General features: G+C 44.4%; 1 protein-coding gene across 2 annotated transcripts in view; it reads right to left on the bottom strand.

Moving 5' to 3' along the window:
- Window positions 1-13,242: 13,242 nt before the first annotated feature.
- Window positions 13,243-19,071, bottom strand: part of LOC309375156 (uncharacterized protein) — a 55,994-nt gene continuing 50,165 nt past the window's right edge. The window contains exons 7-8 of one of the 2 annotated variants that reach the window (XM_081920696.1): window positions 17,481-17,618; window positions 13,243-15,649 (exon numbers count right to left, since the gene is read on the bottom strand). In XM_081920696.1, the coding sequence (XP_081776822.1) occupies window positions 15,324-15,649; window positions 17,481-17,618 (464 nt within the window). In that variant the 3' untranslated portion in view covers window positions 13,243-15,323. The remainder of the gene's footprint in view (window positions 15,650-17,480; window positions 17,619-19,071) is intronic. The other variant, XM_081920697.1, reaches the window with a different exon arrangement.

The following is a 19,071-nucleotide window of genomic DNA, read 5'->3' as shown; positions in this document are numbered from 1 at the left end:
TATTAAGTTTTGCATAAATATATTTCACAGACATACAACAGACAAAAGTAAATGAAATAAACATAAAAAGAAAAGAAAAAAAGAAAAGAAAAAGAACATAAAATACGTACAACATGAACAACACAACTTACATTAATTTTACAACAACATTGATCGACTTCCCTTTATCTTGATTTCGGATAATGTTATCTTAATTATCTTTCTGCTGTATCTATTCCAAAATAAAATTTATAACGTAGTAAGCGTTATCTCATGCCTACTGTGAATTTTTTTTTTTAGATACATCTATATTTCTGATTAACATTTTGATTTTCCCCTTGTCTCTATTTCCATATATATTCTAAACTTATCCCATTCATTACTAAATTTTGTACGTTTTTGATTTCTTATTTTCTGAGTCAATTTTGCCAATTCTAAATAATCCATTAATTTAAATTGCCACTCCTTTAATGTTGGGGTTTTTGCTGTTTTCCAGTACTGTGCTATGAGGGTTCTAGCGGCCGCTGTTGCGTATTGAAGAAGGGTTCTATCTTCTTCTTTAATATCTTTGCCAATTATCCCCAGCAGGAAGGTTTCAGGTTTTTTAAGAAACGTATATTTGAGAATTTTTTTTAATTCATTATAGATAGATTCCCAGAATTTTTTGAGAATCTCGCACGTCCACCACATGTGAATAAATTCGCCCTCTTTACTCTTACATTTCCAACACAGTTTGTCGCCTGTTCTATAAATTTTATACAATTTTATCGGCGTTATGTACCATCTGTACATCATCTTGTACATATTTTCCTTAAGTGTCATGCATGCCGAAAAGTTCATATCTTTACACCATAAAGCCTTCCATTTATCAAACTCTATATTATACCCTAGATCTACCGCCCACCTCACCATCACCTCCTTTACTTCCTCATCCTTGGTGTCCCACTCAAGCAACTGGTTATACATTTTTGATAATAATTTTGTTTTACTTTCTATTATTTCAATCTGGAATCTAGATTTTTTCTCATTTATTCCAATCTTTTTGTCTTCCGTCCACATTGAATTTATTTGATGATATTGAATCCAACCAGTCAACTTATTTTTTATTTCTTCATATGGTCTGATCCTCCACCCGGATTCTGTTTTAGTTAGTAAGTCCTCATACGTCCATCGTTCCCCCTCAATGTTTAATTTTTTAATTGTTAAAATATCAATTGGTGATAGCCACCAGGGTGTCTTCTGCTCCAGCAATTTTTTATTCCTTTCCCAGACTTCCAGTAGTGGCCCTCTGAAAATATGGTTAGAAAAACCTTTATGAACCCTTCCCTTATCTCGCCATAGATAAGCGTGCCAACCGAATCTTAAATTAAACCCCTCTAGATCTAACATCTCTCTATTTTTAATGACGATCCAGTCTTTTACCCAACAAAGACATGCGGCCTCATAGTATAACCTCAGATTTGGGACCGCAAGACCCCCCCTATCTCTTTGGTCTGTAAGTAGTTTAAATTTAATTCTGGGTCTTTTTCCCTGCCAAATAAATTTGGAAAGTAGTCTCTGCCATTCTTTAAATATTGCAATTCGCCTAATTATTGGAATGTTCTGGAATAAGAAGAGTAATTTGGGTAGACTTATTTGAATTAAAGCACAAACACACCCTTTAAATAATGTATTTAGAAGAGAAGGAGGGCATTGGTATGGTAAAATGAGAGGATGTCAGGAGTGGAGCAATTTCAGGCTCCCTCTCCACTTTCTCCCATAATTTGAGCATTGCACCCACCTAATCTCCAAAGGAAAAGACACCTTCATAGGTTGGGATGTGGAACAGTTAATTGCAAGGCATGCTTCCCGACAAGTCCAGCAGGGGGCAAAATGTTTTGTAGGCCAGGAACTGTGGAATAAATTTCCTAGGGCGAACTCACCGACTGAAATGCTCTTGGTGCCATTGTAACACCGGTTGTAGCCTCTGCTGCATGTCATAGTCTGCTGGACGGTTTCACCGGGGCCCCAAGCAAATCCTGAGTAACACTGGTTGGAGCCGCTTGGTTCAGCTGCTGGAATAGGAAATCAAAATGAAGAACAAGGGGCCTGTAGAGCAACACTCACCCCCTTAAGCTGCTAATGTGGGGCTGGGTGGAAAAGGGTGACTCCCTTTTATAGGATCCCCCCCCCATTATTCCGTCTCTTCAATAATGATTGGGGGTGATATTTGGGTTTGCTTTGCATATCAAAGTGAACCTATTTAATTTGCGCTTTTCAAAGCAATCAGTACCTTAATTGTACTCAGGCTACAATTGTACTCAGAGCGAGAGGAAATTCGATACAAGATTTTAATAAAGAATGGATAGTATTTAAATATTATCTCAATAGTTACTGTGATAACTAAAGTCTCCTGGCAGATATTGAATGAGTCTTGTAACATAATGAAACGGTGGAGGAAAAACAGAATTAAGAAGGAGAAAAGCAATTCTAGGAAACTGTGTAAAAATCAAAATCAAAATGCAAAATAGTACAATGGGTATAGTCGGAAGGTTTCTTTTTTCTTAACATACTTTTTTCTACTTCTTTTTCTTTTATTTTCTTTCTTCCCTCTTTTCAATGTTTGTAATTTGTTGTATTATTTGTGGTGTGCAATGTTTGTATTTTGTGTATTTTATGTTATATGTACAATAAAGGAATTTTAAAAGTAAAAAAAAAAGTCCTCAGGGTAAATCCACTGAAATGAATGTGTATGAGTATAGGTCGATGTGTGAAGAAAGAAGGAGCTATCATTCGAAATTCACACTTTCCCAAATTTTCCAAGGCAGTTCTCCAACTTATAAGTGTGTGCTGACGCTCTTTCCTTTCTCCACTTGCCAAACCCACCAGACCCTTCATCAAGCCCCACACCTGAGCAAGTCCCCTCCCTTTACCCCTCACTCACCCCTCACCTAACCCCCCCAGCTCATCCCTCCTCTACAGGTCACTCCATGTTCCCACTCCCCTCACAGCTTCCTCCAAACCTTTCCCATGTTCTCACAGCTAAATCACATCCTAAAGCACACTGTTTTGTACATTTCTTGAGAAGCGTGTTAGCTTTCTTTGGCACACAAGCCCAAGGGTTGGGGAAGCGGGCCATTTGCCTTAGAAATCTACAAAATTGAATTGTTCAAGCTATTGAAAACCTATTGGCCACCACCAACACAACAAGTGAAACTGTGAGTTCTCCCTTAACGGACAGAATTCCTGCTAAAAAAATACCTCCGTCCTCAATAGGGGCCCTGGGAACTTCCCTCGTTTCTGTTTTTGCATTGCAAAGGTCATCAAAACAGTAGATCTCGTTGAACTGGATGGCAAAGTGTCGGTCACCAGAGGTTATAAATTCTGTTTCATTCTTAAGGTCCTTGCTGGCGTAGCCTTTGTGGCTCACTATCAAAACTTCTTTATCTAAAACAAGGGGAGATGCATATATACAAACAATAGATTGATGCAGTGGCAGAGTTTTCCAAAGACAATTTTTGCTCTGGGTAGGGGTGATTTATATATTATTTGGTTTCTGCTATCAGATTTTGAAATTTCAGATTTGTCTGTGATGTCAAAACCCAGACAAACTTACAGAAGGTCGCTCTTGTAACACTACATTGTGGACAGGAATCTGTCCCTCCAGATTTAATAGAATTGTAGAGTTGGATAGGACCACAAATGTCATCTGCTCCAATGCCAAATATTGGATTCCACTCACATCATCCCCAGCCAGCATGACCAATGTTTAGGGATGGTAGGAGTTGAGATCCAACAAAATCTGGAGGGGCCAGAGGTCCCCTGTCTCTGCACTAAACTCTGGCTTAGTGTTACATCTGAACTGGGTCTGTGACAACTCTTAACAATAGCTATGGGGTTTTTTATTATTTAAAAAGAAAGCAATGGAAGAGAGGAGTTTGTCCAAAAATATGCAAATATAAAATAAGAGGAATCAAAGCACATTTTAAGTACCTTAATTCTGAATGCATGCAACGCTTCATTTCAGGCCCCAATTCAAACCTGAAATGATGCTTTGCATGCATTCGGAATTTAGGTACTTAAAATATGTTTTGATTCACTGGAATTTTAGGGGTTGCAAGTAATTGCATGCTTTTCCTCTCTCAAAAATCTTGCAGCCATCCGGCGGAGCAGCACGTACCTATAGTTAATGTAAGCTGTGCATCTGTGCAAACGTTCTGAGCACTGGAGCACTTGATAATGCCACCCACTGCAGAGACATACACTGTGGTGTTGCCCTTGTGCGGAGTGAAATGATTCACGGTGTTGGAGCTATGACAGCTCAAGGCAGAAATTCCTGAAAAGAAGTGTGGGGAGAAAGGGTATGAAATCGTGGAAAGGCTATCAGCAATGTCATCCTGCCTTGAAACCACCAGAGACTAGAAATTGGTTTCCCCCTTTTAACATGAAAGCAGAAGTTCTTAGGAAGCAAAGATTTGCACCAAGTGCCTGTTCTGAACCACAGGCCCAAAGGAGGGGCCTGAGTGAGTGCTTTGATGAGTGGATACCAAAGAAGGATGAAGAAGAAAAAAGCCAGAATGGCCAGTCGTAGAACTTTATTAAAGAAAGGTGTAAGCTCACAGCACAGTGTGCAGAGCCTCACTGCCTTCACAGATGCAGGACGGACTCTGCAACAGTGAAATGTTGACATAACTAGTCCACACCCCAGCAAACTTTCCTACAGAATGGATACACAGAGCAGCATGCATCAGTTTTCTCCAAATGTCCCATCACACCTGGCCAGCGAGGCCATAGGTGGCAGCTATTGAAAGTTTCTCCTGTCTCAGTGCATGTTGGTGTTTCAAAGCCCAGTGGCAGCTGGTGCAATGCCAAAATTTGGCACCTCCCTGCCAACTGCCTTTGCTTGGACTTCATTCAACACCTTGAAATATACTGGAATACATCCTTGTCCATGTACTGGCATCTGCGTGCGGATGCAGCAATCATGTTAGTCAGTGTTTGCTGCTGAACGATACATCCAATTGCAGCAGAAACCTTTGCTGTCTCCTTCACGACGGCCAAACTCCCCAAGCTCCCAGTCCACATGTGGTATTGGAACATCCTGGCACAATGGAGACAAGCCAGCTTAGGAGTTCCAGGACCATGCACAGTAGGATAATAATGACCACCACTATCTACTCAGGGGCAGCCTGCTAATGGGCAAACAAATATTGGTTAGGCTAACCCAAGGCACATCCTCTGCCAGCACCAGCATTGCACTAGTAGCTGTCCCAGCCATGCTCAGAATTTCAGTGGCCAGCAGTTGGAGTTGAGCCCACTTCCCCCAGCCTGATAGGGCAATGTCTGCAGAACTTGCAGGATCAGTTTTGTTGTTGTTTAGTCATTTAGTCGTGTCCGACTCTTCGTGACCCCATGGACCAGAGCACGGCAGGCACTCCTGTCTTCCACTGCCTCCCGCAGTTTGGTCAAACTCATGCTGGTAGCTTCGAGAACACAGTCCAACCATCTCGTCCTCTGTCGTCCCCTTCTCCTTGTGCCCTCCATCTTTCCCAACATCCGGGTCTTTTCCAGGGATCAGTTTTACTTCTCCTCAATAGTTGGGGTCTATCATGCCCCCGAGCAGTTGCACTCCATCCAGGGCCCATATAATCAATTGTACACCAGGGTGCATTTTCCACACTCGAATAATAATAATAATAATAATAATAATAATAATAATAATAATATACCCCATCCATCAGATTGTGACTCCCAACAAAATATAATAATAATAATAATAATAATAATAATAATAATAATAATAATAAAGCGATAAAACATCAAACATTAAAAACTTCCCTAAACAGGGCTGCCTTCAGATGTCTTCTAAAAGTCAGATACGATAGTTGTTTATTTCCTTGACATCTGGTGGGAGGGTGTTCCACAGGGCGGGTGCCCCTACCGAGAAAGCCCTCTGCCTGGTTCCCTGCAAAATCACTTCTCACAGTGAGGGAATTGCCGGAATGCCATTGGAGCTGGACCTCAGTGTCTGGGCTGAATGATAGGGGTGGAGATGCTCCTTCAGGTATACTGGGCTGAGGCCATTTAATATACAGGAACTGGAAAAGACTTTTGCTCTTCCACGGGGGACCCCCTCCCAGTCTGCCAATTGTTCATCAGCCATACTGCATGGGGGCCCACTCCTTCAGGGATTTGGGTGACCCAGGCAGAATTCAGAATTGCTGTTCCAATAATATGCTCATGCATTCTGTGGCTCTAAAGCATGATACACAGCTGCTCTCCAAGAAGTGGGTTTCAGTTCCTTTGAGGAGCTGTTGCTGCAACACACCCAGCCCACTACTCATTCTGCCCTCAGCGAGAGCCTGCAAATGGGTAGCTTGTAAAACAAGGACTTTTGCTTCCAGCAAGTTTCACAAGCTACTACAATTCTTTCACTTTGTTGCCAGAAAAATGCCAATTGCAACCCGTCCTTTCTTTTCTCTATACATCTGTTGGGTGCCACCCTATGCCCTACTATATGTCCCCTTGGACACACATAGAATAAGTGCACCCTTATTTCACCTCCATGGTCCTTGACCTTTGCCCAACCGCTTGGCACTGCAGGTGGTCTTGCATATCCTTAACACACCAATCCAGAAAAGTTAAATCATCAGAGACAAGCATGGCATACAATAAGGAAACACAACTGACCTTGGGGCAGGGCTTGGAACATCCCTAGAAAAAGCGAATAGGTTTTGGGACTCATGAGCAAGGTGAATATACTAAAAAAGAAAGCACTACCTAATTCATCTGCAATTTGGGAAATTTTACAGTGCCCCCTGCCCCAAGCGTGGTTGCTTGGTTGCTGCAACTTTAAAAGCAAAACTTGAAATGTTTGTAATTTTTTTCTGTATTTCTGTATTGTTTATTCACGTGTTAAGAGTTCTTGGCTTTTAATTACTGTTTTACTGAAAGCTTAGAAGTATGATTTGGGTCAAAATAATGAGAATCAATTTGAACCAAAATAAAAAATAAAATAAAAATGAGTGGAGGCAGAACGCTCCATAGGAGCACACTTCACAGTTCCTACTCCGACTGCTTTTACTGCACTTGCTTAGAGGCAGGATACAGAATCTTAACTGACAGCTGTCACTCAGTGGAAAGAGCTGAGACACCCCCTCCCCACTTGTCCCTCTTCAGCAGGGAGGGGAGCAGAAGGCTCAGGTCTTCTTCATTTCCTGTTTCTCCCTGGGTAGGTTTTCCCACAATTTTAAAAACACTACATCAGGCTGCTTAGCATTGCCTCTCTACTGAGTGCCAGCATGAAGCAAGTCAAACCACAAATCACTTTCCGGGAAAGCTCCTGGGGGACATGACTCCGCCTTCTCTTTACTTGATGCTGCCCAGACCTTCTCCTCCTTGCAGACAGGGCTAAACTGACGTCATAAAGACACTCCCCCCCCAGCAGCAGTCCCAAAACAGACAGAGGACCCTGCCACTGGGGCGGGGCTGCTCATAAAAGATTAGTATGCATCAAAGCAGAAAAACAGATTTCAGCACAGACAGGAACAGCCAGCCTACCACGACCACAGTGTCCCCTCTCCCACAAACTTCAGTTGTCAAACTTAGTCCCTCGAGGGCAGTGGTTATGGCTGCTGGATCTGGCACGACAACGGACCAGTCCAATGCCTTCACCTTAGGCAACCGCTGAATCCCACTCCAGCCCACCCCATCCTTATTTTGGCATCCTGCCAACTACATCAATTGTCCTGAACCGCAGGCTCAGAGGAAGGCCTGAGCAATTGGTGTAACGCAGGGATACCAAAGAAGGATGTGCCAAACAATAGAATGACCAGTCCTAGAGCTTTACTAAAGAAACTGATAATACAACATGCAGTGTCTCACTGCCTTTACAGATGTGGGTCGGATAGTGCAACTGTGAGAGGTCGTCATGACACCCAAGCGTTCAGCCCGGACACAGATCCAGCGCTGAGGGCCTTCTGGTGATTCCATCATTGTGATAATGAAGGTACAGGGAACCAGACAGAGGGCCTTCTCGGTAGTGGCATCCGCCCTGTGGAACACCCTCCCATCAGATGTCAAGGAAATATGCAGCTATCCTATTTTTAAAAGACATCTGAAGGAAGCCCTGTAGTTTTTAATATTTAAAGCTGTATTGTTTTTAACACTCGATTGGGAGCCGCCAGAGTGGCTGAGGAAACTCATCCAGATGGGCGGGGTATGTATAAACAAACAAACAAACAATAAAACATTCACGCAGCCTATATGCGCAAAGCAACATGGGCTAGTTTGCCTAGCACCTCCCATCAAACCTGGCTGGCAAGGCCATAGGGGGCAGCTATTGAAAGCTTCTTCTCTCTCTGGACCAGCATCCCACAGCCCACAGATAAGCACAGCATCAAAGCAAGTGAATCGGCATATATCAGAGCAAGTGAATATGAGCATATAGGAGCTCATTCTCTCAAGAATTGCCAATTATTTGGCGGGCCGACTATCAATACGGCATTTGCAGGCCTTCTGGAACATTTCTCCTTTGGTGGTTCAACACAATGCCACACCCATTAACATGGATGTGCCTCACGAGCACAGAGTACACACGAAGCAGTCTGCTTTCTCAGTTAATGATTAGTTACAGCTCTTTTCTTCTTTACAGAGCTGAGCATCAAAACATAATGTCATCATGGCACTTCCAGATGGGCTAGTTGTCTCAGTGTCCGGCTGTTAACCTGAATTTCCTAATGCATTAATCCTGTCATTTTTCTAACCATGCAAAACGTCTCCTTAGTGCTCCATAAACTGATTTTATTTTGCCCACTCCCCTGCACTTTTCATGCATCATACTTCAATGTGAGAACACAGGAACTAGGAACATAAGAACAACCTGCTGCATCAGGCCAATGGCCCACCTAGTCCAGCATCTTGCTCTCACATTGGCCAACCAGATGCCGTTAAGATACCCAAAAGCTCTTCCTCTTCCTTCCTGTGGTTTCACAAGCATCACTGCTTCCAACCATCAAGGGAGAGCATAGCCATCATGGCTAGTAACCACTGAATCTTAGCATCATGAAATTGTTGAGCTGGAAGAGACCATGGGGGTCATCAAGTCCAACCCCCTGCAATGCAGGAATCTTTCACCCAACGTGGGGCTTGAACCCACAACCCTAACATTAAGAGTCTCATGCTCTACCAGCTAAGCTGTCCAAGCTCTTGAGAAGAACAAGAGAAGTCAAGCTGAAAGGCAGGTGGGTGGACATCCCTGTCTCCTGTAGTTTAACTTTGAACTGTGTGAAGAAGGTCTTTTATCTGTCCGGAATCTGCCAACTTTCAGTCTCGCTGGGTGTCCACGATTTTTAGTGCTTTGAGACACACACACACACACAGAGAGAGAGAGAGAGAGAGAGATGGTTCTCTACCCACTTTCTCCATGCCACACACAATTCTTGAGCTTCTATCCTGTGAACTCCTTCTCATATTTTCTCTAAACTAAAAAGTCCCTAGTGCTGCAAATTTTCCTCATAGGAGAGTCATTCCACCCCCTTGAACACTTTTGGCCGTCCTTTTCTGAAATGCTTCCATTTATCGTGGAATTCCTTCTTGTTTCTCCATGCAAATCTAGTTGGTGCCCACCCAACCACCCAGATCTGCAACTGGAGGACATTCCAATAGCAATAACTGGTACCTGAAATAAGACAGGTCATCGCCAGCAGTCCTTGCAGCACAACTGTTGCAGCTCTCCATCTCAATACGACACCCTCCATGGTCTGAAGCCGAGAGGCCCTCCAAGCCAAAGAACCAATTTCCTGATGAGTCGTGGAGGAAAAGGAAAAGCAGTCTATGATCTGAGAGAGTTGGGCTGTTTGGCTTTATTGCGCACAAATGTGCTGGGTAGACATTGACAGGAGAAACTTACCGAGGAGACAGGAGTCGTTCTGGTGAGGACGGGATTACGCAAAAAGTAAGAAGGTTGTGCAACAGGGGCGGACCCATATTTTCATATTTATATGGAGTTCCATGTGAGCCCCTGAGTGATAGCCAACCAGTTGCGATGGTGCAAAAGGAGACTAGCCTCTCTTGCTCTCCTTGCCCTCTTCTCCCATCCTATCTTCCTCTCCTTTTTCTTCATCTGATGTTCTCTCCACGGCAGAAAGAAATCAAGAATCACAAAAACAGTCGGGCAGACCTCTAGGGATTCCCACCCTCCTTTCCCTCCCTCCTTTCCCCTTTCTATCTATTTTTCTCAAGCAGAAAGACAAATTCGAAGTGGGGGAAGGGGACTGCCCAAAACAGCTTGCTGCTACCACTTCTGTCTCATCTCCCTGGCTCAGTGCCCTGTGCTGGGGAACTGCCCACCCTGGTCTAAATCCAGCTTTGACAACGGACTTCAGCCAACAGACCAGGAAAACAAGAGTTGTTAGAGGCGAAACATTTCTGCCCAGAAAAGTCAAGAAAATGAGCATGCACACAAGTGATGTTTAGCCATAACGTTGTGTTGGTTGAGGATCAATAAACTTTGTTGGAATCCTTGGGATTCTTTGGGTGCATAGCTTCTGGATAGCTCAGCTGGTTAGAGTGTGGTGCTGTCAATGCCCAGGTTGCAGGTTTGATCCCCATTTGGGATAGCTGTATATTCCTGGACAAATTATCCTCAGTGTCCCTTCCAACTGTACCGTTCCACAATTCCATAAGAAAGGTAAGTGGCTTGTTGTGGGTGGGGTCCGCCCTGTCTCTGAAAGACTAGGTACAATGAGCAATGGATACTCTGCAGTTTGAGCAGTTTTTACATGCTAATTACATGAACATAGGCCTGTAGTGCTACAGTTAAAGCATCCAGAACTCCATTCCAAATTTAATCCAGAAATACATGCAGGACTGTTGTGATTCAGCAAGGGAGGCAGAGGTAAGTATAAAGCAATTGTGGCAACAGAGACTGTGGGATGCCTATCCTGGCCGATTAAACAGCACGAGCCAAATGCCCTCTGGATAGAAAATAAGTATGATAACCAACTCGGGAAGGCAGCTTGTCAGTATGTTTTAAGTTCTTCTTATTTTCCAGAACTGAGTTCTGCTTTGACTTTGAATAAGTGTCAACTCAGGGATTGGCTCTTCTGGATAGAATCCAGAATGGACCTACAACGAATAGGAAACACCCCCTTGGTATCCTGTCTTGAGAACAGAGCATTTTAGACCAAACTCTCACTAGTTTCCTTAAGAAATGCCTTTATTGAGCTGCATTTCCAAGTGATACCCACTACACAGATAAACATCATTATTATTATTATTATTATTATTATTATTATTATTATTATTATAATTTATATACCGCCCTATACCCGGAGGTCTCATGGCGGTTCACAGAAAAGATCAACATAAAAACCGCAACATATATAATCAAAATAAAAACAACAACCCAATAACACCCCCCCCCCCAAAGAGCCACATTTTAAAATGGCATAGGATGTCAATCAGAACAACCAAAGGCCTGGTTAAAAAGGAACGTTTTTGCCTGGTGTATAATGAAGGTGCCAGGCAAACCTCCCTGGGGAGAGCATTCCACAGTCAGGGAACCACTGCAGAGAAGGCCCATTCTTGTGTTGCCACCCTCTGGACCTCTCGAGGAGCAGACACACGAAGGAGGGCCTCAGAAGATGGTCTCTGGATCCAGGTAGGTTCATATGGAAAAAGGCAGTCTTTGAGGTGTTGGCACAGGTGTTGCAGGTCACTGAAGCAGCTCGCTCACCCTCCATGTCTCTTGGTCCTATGAACACCGTGAGACAGTACTCCAGTCCCTGCTCAAATGATTCTGCCAAACACCATTGAAAAACCTTCATTTGCAAGGCCTTTTTGTGAACACTTGGTTGAGAACTCCCAGTAGCAGCAATGAGCATAGATACACAGAAAATAGTAGCTCTAGCCATATTTCAAAAACTGAAATTCCAGACACAAAAGCTTTATTTATTTATTTATTTATTTATTTGATTTTCAGCTATTTTTAATGAAATTTCTCCATACATTTCAATGCTTTCTGCCCGGACACTGTTTACGAGGGCCAAATACCGGCTGTGTCTGGGGAATTAGAAGGGTGTGTGGCTATGAGGATCCATAGCTGTGTAACTATCACTACTGAGTGAAAACAAGAGCATTGCTATGCACAGCTGTCCCTATTTAATCATGCTGCAAATAGGGATGTTCTGTCACTTTCAGTTTTCTCCGTTCCCCATTTATCTATGATTAAATTCAGCTCTCCTTTTATTTCAGGGGCGAGCGATCCTAGGCCAGAGGCCTCTCTATCTATTCCTTATGACTCTCCCCAGACTACACACATCACCACATGCTTCAAATCCTCCTTTGTGGAATCTACACACATATTAAAAAATGCTGTGAAAATGCTAGTTTAAAAAAAGGTTTTGGAAAAAAATACATCAAATTTTCCATAGCTCACCATCACCATCTAGTGTCAAATTTCTTTACTGCACTTTATAACACACATTTTCTTTTGTAGCTGTATAGCTGAGCCCATTGTCTGTTTTCCCCTGGCTGGAATGTGTCCCTGGACTGTGTTGGGTAAGTAGGAACAGCTGGGACATATGCTTCCCTCTTGGAAGCACACCCAACCTGAGAAAAAAACAGCAAACTTGAGAAATAAACTTGCATTGTGTAACTTGTGCAACCTGACATCTCAGCCAGCTGGCCCTGTCTTAATCAAATTATGGCTTCTGATTGATGGCTTCTGGTTTGGAGCGGAAGATTCTGCAGACGTCGCTGGCAAAGGAACACTGATCTTGCACCATGACCTAGCTGAGCGGGACAGAGTTGGGGACCCCTCCTGCTGCCCAGAACTGTATTCCTTAGAAGGCAACCTGGGGAGGGATTTATACCAGTGGTGGGCGGAGCCAGAGGCAAACAAGTAGGTGGAGCCAGGAGTGTGAACTACATTCCAGTTGTGCAAAAGTCATTCAATCTCCACATCGCTGTATTCACACATCTCCACCCTTCCTCCAGAAAAACAAGAGGCATTTCATAGTTCAAGTGAACATGTCATTCCTGCAAAATCACTTGAGGAGGGTGCGAGTCAAGAACAGCAAGGGCTGCAACCTGAGGATAAGGAGTACAGCCTTTGGAAAGTCCTGGGGGCCACATAGAGACATTTGGTGGGCCGCATTCAGCCACCAGGCCTGAGGTGCCTCATGTCGGTAGTGGAGCTATACTTGTCTTGCCTAAAATCACTGCTGAACAGTCTCCAAAGGCTGCTTCTATCATGGTAAACCCCAATTGTTCAGCCAAACCTTTTGTCCCTCTTATGGAGTTTTATTTGCCAGGCATTTGCAATTGTTTCATCACATTTGTTCTACTTAACAATAACATATTATTCTTGTCTCTCAGTCTTACTCCTGTTTGAAGAATATGATGTAGTTTTTATTGCATTGTGTTGAGTGAAGAGTGGATTTTTCAAGGAAGGAAGGAAGGAAGAATTCAAGGGTCATCTTCCATGTGTTACCTTTGCTCTCTAGTTGTAGGAAAGCCATTTCCGAACTAAAGAGGAGAGGGGGTTGCGGGCTAACCCCTCCCACACTCCACTCGCGGGGGCTGGCCTTTTGCCCCCGCGAGAACAGGGGAATCCCCGGGTGTGCCTGCAACCCGGCCCGCCAATCGGCGGGCCGGGGAGGCATGGCCTAGCCCATTTAAGGCCAGGCACGACCGGGGCCCACCCTCTTTGCCCCGTTCCAGCTGACCAGTTTTCCCATCCCACCCACCCTTTAGGCTTAGCTAGGTATGACCTTGCTATGGACTCCGGTTGGTCGCTGCAAGGGGCCTGGTAGGAATTTTTCCAACTTGGCGCACTTCCAGCCTTTTGGTTTTTTCGCCTACCTCATAGCAAACGATACAACTTCCTCGGTATTGGCGGTTAGGCATTGGCAGGTGTAATAGTTATGCAAATGAGGGGGGAAGGAAGCGCCATCACCTTTTCCAATGAAAAGGGGTAGTCCGGTAGAGGACTCCGGGGGGCGTTGCCTTGTCCGAAACCTAGGGAGGTAAGGGCCTCCGGCACGCCCCTGAGCAGTGACACCCGTGGGATCCTAGTTGGCGTACTTCAACAGGACCCCCACGGCTTGTGGATAACCCTTCCCGGTCTCCATGCTGGGTAGTCGATAGGAGCCAATGCCTAAGGCCAATACCTTTCAATTCTGTAATCAATAAAGTTGTGGCCTTTTTAAGCCCATTAACCTTAAATAATGTGTCCCGTGTCTTTATTTCACATGGGGGAGGGGACTTGCCACGCAACATGGAATCACAGAACTGTAGAATAGATTACCATTGTTGGAAAGGATTACCATTCTTGATATTGTCACAAAAGTTGCCCCCCTCTATCTGCCGAGCAGTGGCAAGAGCCCATGGGGTTCCAGTCACTGACTCAGAGTCTGTGTTCCTTTGGAGAATTGAGACATGGTGGAGACTGTCACAGCTTTAAGAAATATGCTTAATTTACCTTTTTACACCTTAAGTCTGCATGGAGGGACCCCTGATCTTACATAAGAGTCCTTTCAAGAGGAAGACCAAGGCATCTCTTTTCACCAGCCTTTAGCCAGCCTGCCCATAATGGATGCCAGTCCTTCTTCCTTCTTCTTATTCCCAGCAGCATTTGCTCAAAACTCTCTTTTCCTGTCACCTCACACCCTGTTACCCTGGCAACCTTCCAAACCCCCAGTCTCCATTCACACCTCAGGGCAGGGGGGAAGGGCGGTTCTCTTGCATTGCCACTGGCCCTCTAGAGCCCCCTATTGTTCCTTAATGGCCCTATCTTGGCCAGGTCATTTTGCATAGGCTAGTCCAGGAATTCCTCTACAGCTTCTATTCTTCCTTCACATCCCAAATAATAATCATCCTAGCATTTATTAATTTCTACGGTTTAGGGGTCCCCCCAATCAATAACATTATCTGGAATATGTAGTTTATGAGTTGTCTCCAATGCCAGTCCTATGGAGAGTGAGACCCATTGAAGTCAATGGGCATGGCTAACTTGGGTGCATTGATTTCAGTGGGTCTGCTCTGAGTAGCGCTTAGCTGGGTATCATTAGGGTTGCCATACATCCGGCAACAGTCGGCAGCAGTGTCTTGTCGGAAATAGGCAAAATGTTTGGGGAAATCCAGGTGTATGGCAGCCCATGTTGGCAGTGCTGCTTTTGCAAATTATCCATAAGATTAGCTCAAAAAGTCTGGATTTTCACCACTTGAAATATGACAACCCTAGCTATAGCCCTTAGTATTTTGCCATCACAGCCCTAACTCCCTTCCTTCCTTCTCCACAACACAGCCCTTCCAAACCCAAATGCAGGTTCCAGCAGTTCAGGTACTCCCCAATCCCCTTCTCACCCCCATATCCCTAGGATGGTGGTTCCCAGGACTGCCAGGAGAGGGCAAAGTTGAGGGCTGAGCCCTTGGAAACCTGACTCCAGGGTGACAGGCTCTTTTGCCTGTCCAAGGTTAACATCCTCATCTTGATCAGAAAAGAGGTTTGGCTTGGCAGTGCTTTTCATATTGAAATAAAAGCCATCATCTTTCCAATTGCATTTGCTGCCGGAGCAGCAAGGCCCCGACTCGCTGGTGATATTTATAGGGCCGAAGGACTGGCTCTTTATAACATCGCAGGCTGAGCGCTGGCAGGTCCTGAGAATCATCGGCACGGAGCTGGATCCTGTTGTGGAAGAGAAGGGAGGACAAGAAAGACACAACATGTTAGGTATGGGGGGACGTTGGCCCACTTCTCCCAGCATGAATTGAGATGCCACAGGGAATTGTGAAGTACATGAAGCCTGAGGGGTAACCCACATCCATGAGTTATTAGGGGGCAGGGCCCCACACCTCTGGAAAAAGAGGCCTGTTTTGCCTCAGAGTGGCATTTTTGAGGTGAAAAGTTTGTGTGAGTAAGTTAAATTACTCCGGGAGGCAGATTCTGACATTGCAGCTGGTTGAACTAGATGACCCTTGGTGTCCCGTCCAATTCTACAATTCTATGTTCTATGATTCTATAATGTTTGGCTTTAAGAAGTATCTTAATTGTTTATTTTAACTGCACAATATATTTTATTCTGTTTTCATTCTGCTTTGTGTTTTTTATCTGTCACATTTGAATCTGAGTAAGATCCATTTATTTCATTTAGAAAAAGCTTGTCACATCCCATTTTTCAGTGTGCCCAAATCCTCAAAGCAGCTTGCTGCAGATTAATAATAATAATAATAATAATAATAATAATAATAATAGATGGTACAATTAAGACATCATCTCACCAAAAGGCTCCTTGCAATCGACCGATCACCCTAAAAAGGGAATAAATCAGAACACCATTGCTAAACTTGAGAGGGAGCCACAGTGAAGCTGTAATTCAGGTTTCACCAACTTGCAGCTGTCCATATGTCATGAACTCCAACTCCCATCAGCCCCAGCCAACTTCTAGAGGACATCAGGGCTGGCAAAGGCTGCTGTAAAGAAAGCAGTCTTCAAGTAAGACGTGGGCAGCAGGGTTTGAAATTAGCCAGGCACATTTTTCACCTGCTATCGCCACCTGCGACCAAGTGCCAGGATGACACCTAACATCTCCACCATCTGGAGGTACCAGCTTGGGGATCACTGGATCTTGACTGTTTTCACGCACTAATACCACATCCTGTAGAATTCTATCTGTTATATTTTGATCTGCACGATCAGAATGAATTTCAGGAACCAAAATGCTTTTTCAGGAGCAGGAGCAGCGAACAACATTCGAGCTAATTGTTTTCGCTTGTCTTCACTTACAGTACCTCACCCCACTGCCCTGCTCACAACTGTGAAGAATATTCTTACGTTATGAATGGTCCATGTCACCATTAAGAAATAGAGGTAGGAATAGGCCAGTATATATGTGGACTTTCCCTGGATCTTTAAGTTTGAAAACTTAAAGTTCTTAACCTAGCTCAAGGTGGTCATCTGAACTAGCCAGGGGTTTAACTGAGAATCAATCACAGTCAGTCCGTCATTTGGAAAATAAGACTTTAGAGAAGTAGACATTCTGTTTGGCGACTGTCACCTTGGTTTAAGGAGCCATTGACACCTTGATTATATATCAAAGTTTCTAACATGTGGGCAGGTGAAATTGTTTTGACCTTCTGCCTAAAACTTAGGTGCATTCCATAGCCAATTTACCATCATGGAGAAGTTAGGCCTTGTTTCTGGCCACCAACCATCACTTCTTGAATTAAAGCACAAACACAGTTTTTAAATAATGTTTTTAGAAGGGAAACAGGGCATGGTATGGTAAAATTAGAGGAGGTCAAGAGTGAAGCAACTTTATCCCATAATCTGAGCATTGGACCCACCTAATCTCCAAGGGAAGAGGGGTGTTGAATAGTTGATGCCAAAGTATGCTTCCTAACAAGTCCTAGCCTTCTGCAACCACCAGGTTCTGATGGTGGAAGTGAGCCCAGCTGGTGGAGACGGGGAGTGTTTTGGAGGGCAGGAGCTGTGGAAGAAATTTCCTAAGCAAACTCACCTCCTCCATCTATTTCAACAGTAATGTTCATGCTGCCTTGGTAACACCGGTTGTAGTCTTTGCTGCATTCCATAGTCTCCTTGATGTTTCCATTGGAGCCCCAACCAAAGCCCAAGTAACACTGGTTGGAGCCTGTTACTGGAGTAAGACATCAAAATGAAGAGCAAGGGGTCTGTAGTGGGTCTGGATCAAAAAAGGCCACTCCCCTTTGTAGGAGTCTCTCCCTTTTTCCTGTCTCTTAAATAATGATAGGGGGAGAATATTTTGATTTGCTTTGCATATCAAAGTGAAGCTAATTAATTTGCCCTTTTCAAAGCAATTGGTATCTTAATCGTACTCAGAGTAAACCCACCAAAATGAATCAGCATGTGTTTATGTGGATGCATTAAGTGAGGTATTACCCTTCAAAATTCACACTTTCCTGAATTTTGTGAGGCAGTTCTCAAACTTATAGGTGTGTGAGATTTTTGCACATATTAGGAGCTGATGCCCCTGCTTGCCAAACCTGCTACTTGCCAAACCTGCCAAACCCTTTGCCAAACCCCACACCTGAAAAGTCCCTTCCCTTTACCCTCACTCACCCCTCACCTATCCCCCCCAGCTCACACAACCCCTGCAGTGCACCCTATATTCCCACTCTCCTCATAGGTCCCTTCAAATCTTTCCTCATGTTCTCACTGCTAAATTACACCCTAAAGCACACAGTCTTGTACATTTCTTGTACAAGAAAGCAGGGTTACCTTTTCTATAGCACGTAAGCCCAAGAGTTGGGGAACAGGGCCGCTTGCCTTAGTAAAGATAAAGGGACCCCTGACCATTAGGTCCAGTTGTGACTGACTCTGGGGTTGCGCGCTCATCTCGTTCTATAGGCCAAGGGAGCCGGCGTTTGTCTGCAGACAGTTCTGGGTCATGTGGCCAGCATGACTAAGCCGCTTCTGGCAAACCAGAGCAGCACATGGAAACACCGTTTACCTTCCCGCCGGAGCGGTACCTGTTTATCTACTTGCACTTTGATGTGCTTTCGAACTGCTAGGTTGGCAGAAGCAGGGACCGAGCAACAGGAGTTCCCCCAGTCGCAGGGATTCGAACCGCCTACCTTCTGATGGCAAGTCCTAGGCTCCGTGGTTTAACCCACAGCGCCACCTGAGTCCCTAGCCACTTGCCTTAGAAATCTCCAAAATTGAAGACAGTGGTACCTCTGGTTAAGAACTTAATTTGTTCCGGAGGTCCATTATTAAGCTGAAACTTTAGCTAATGGGGCCTCCTGCTGCCACCTCGCTGCCGCCGTGCTGCTGCGCGCGATATCTGTTTTCATCAAGAGGTAAAGTTCGTAACCCGAGGTACTACATTTGGGTTAGCGGAGTCTGTAACCTGAAGTGTCTGTAACCCGAGGTACCACTGTACTTCAAGGCAGCCTCCCTATTGACCACCTCCTGCCGAACAAGTGAAAATGTGAGTTCTCATTTAACGGTCAGGTGGCCTATTAAAAAAACACCTCTGTCTTCTATAGGGGTCTTGAGAACTTCCCTCATTTCCGTTTTCGCATTGCAAAGGTCATCAAAACAGTAGCTCTCGTCGAACTGGATGGTAA

The sequence above is a fragment of the Podarcis melisellensis genome (genome assembly GCF_964234715.1).
Source record: "Podarcis melisellensis genome assembly, chromosome: 8".
Taxonomy (NCBI): domain Eukaryota; kingdom Metazoa; phylum Chordata; class Lepidosauria; order Squamata; family Lacertidae; genus Podarcis; species Podarcis melisellensis.
Note: the sequence above shows the minus strand (reverse complement) of the source record. Positions and strands in the feature narration are given on the sequence as shown.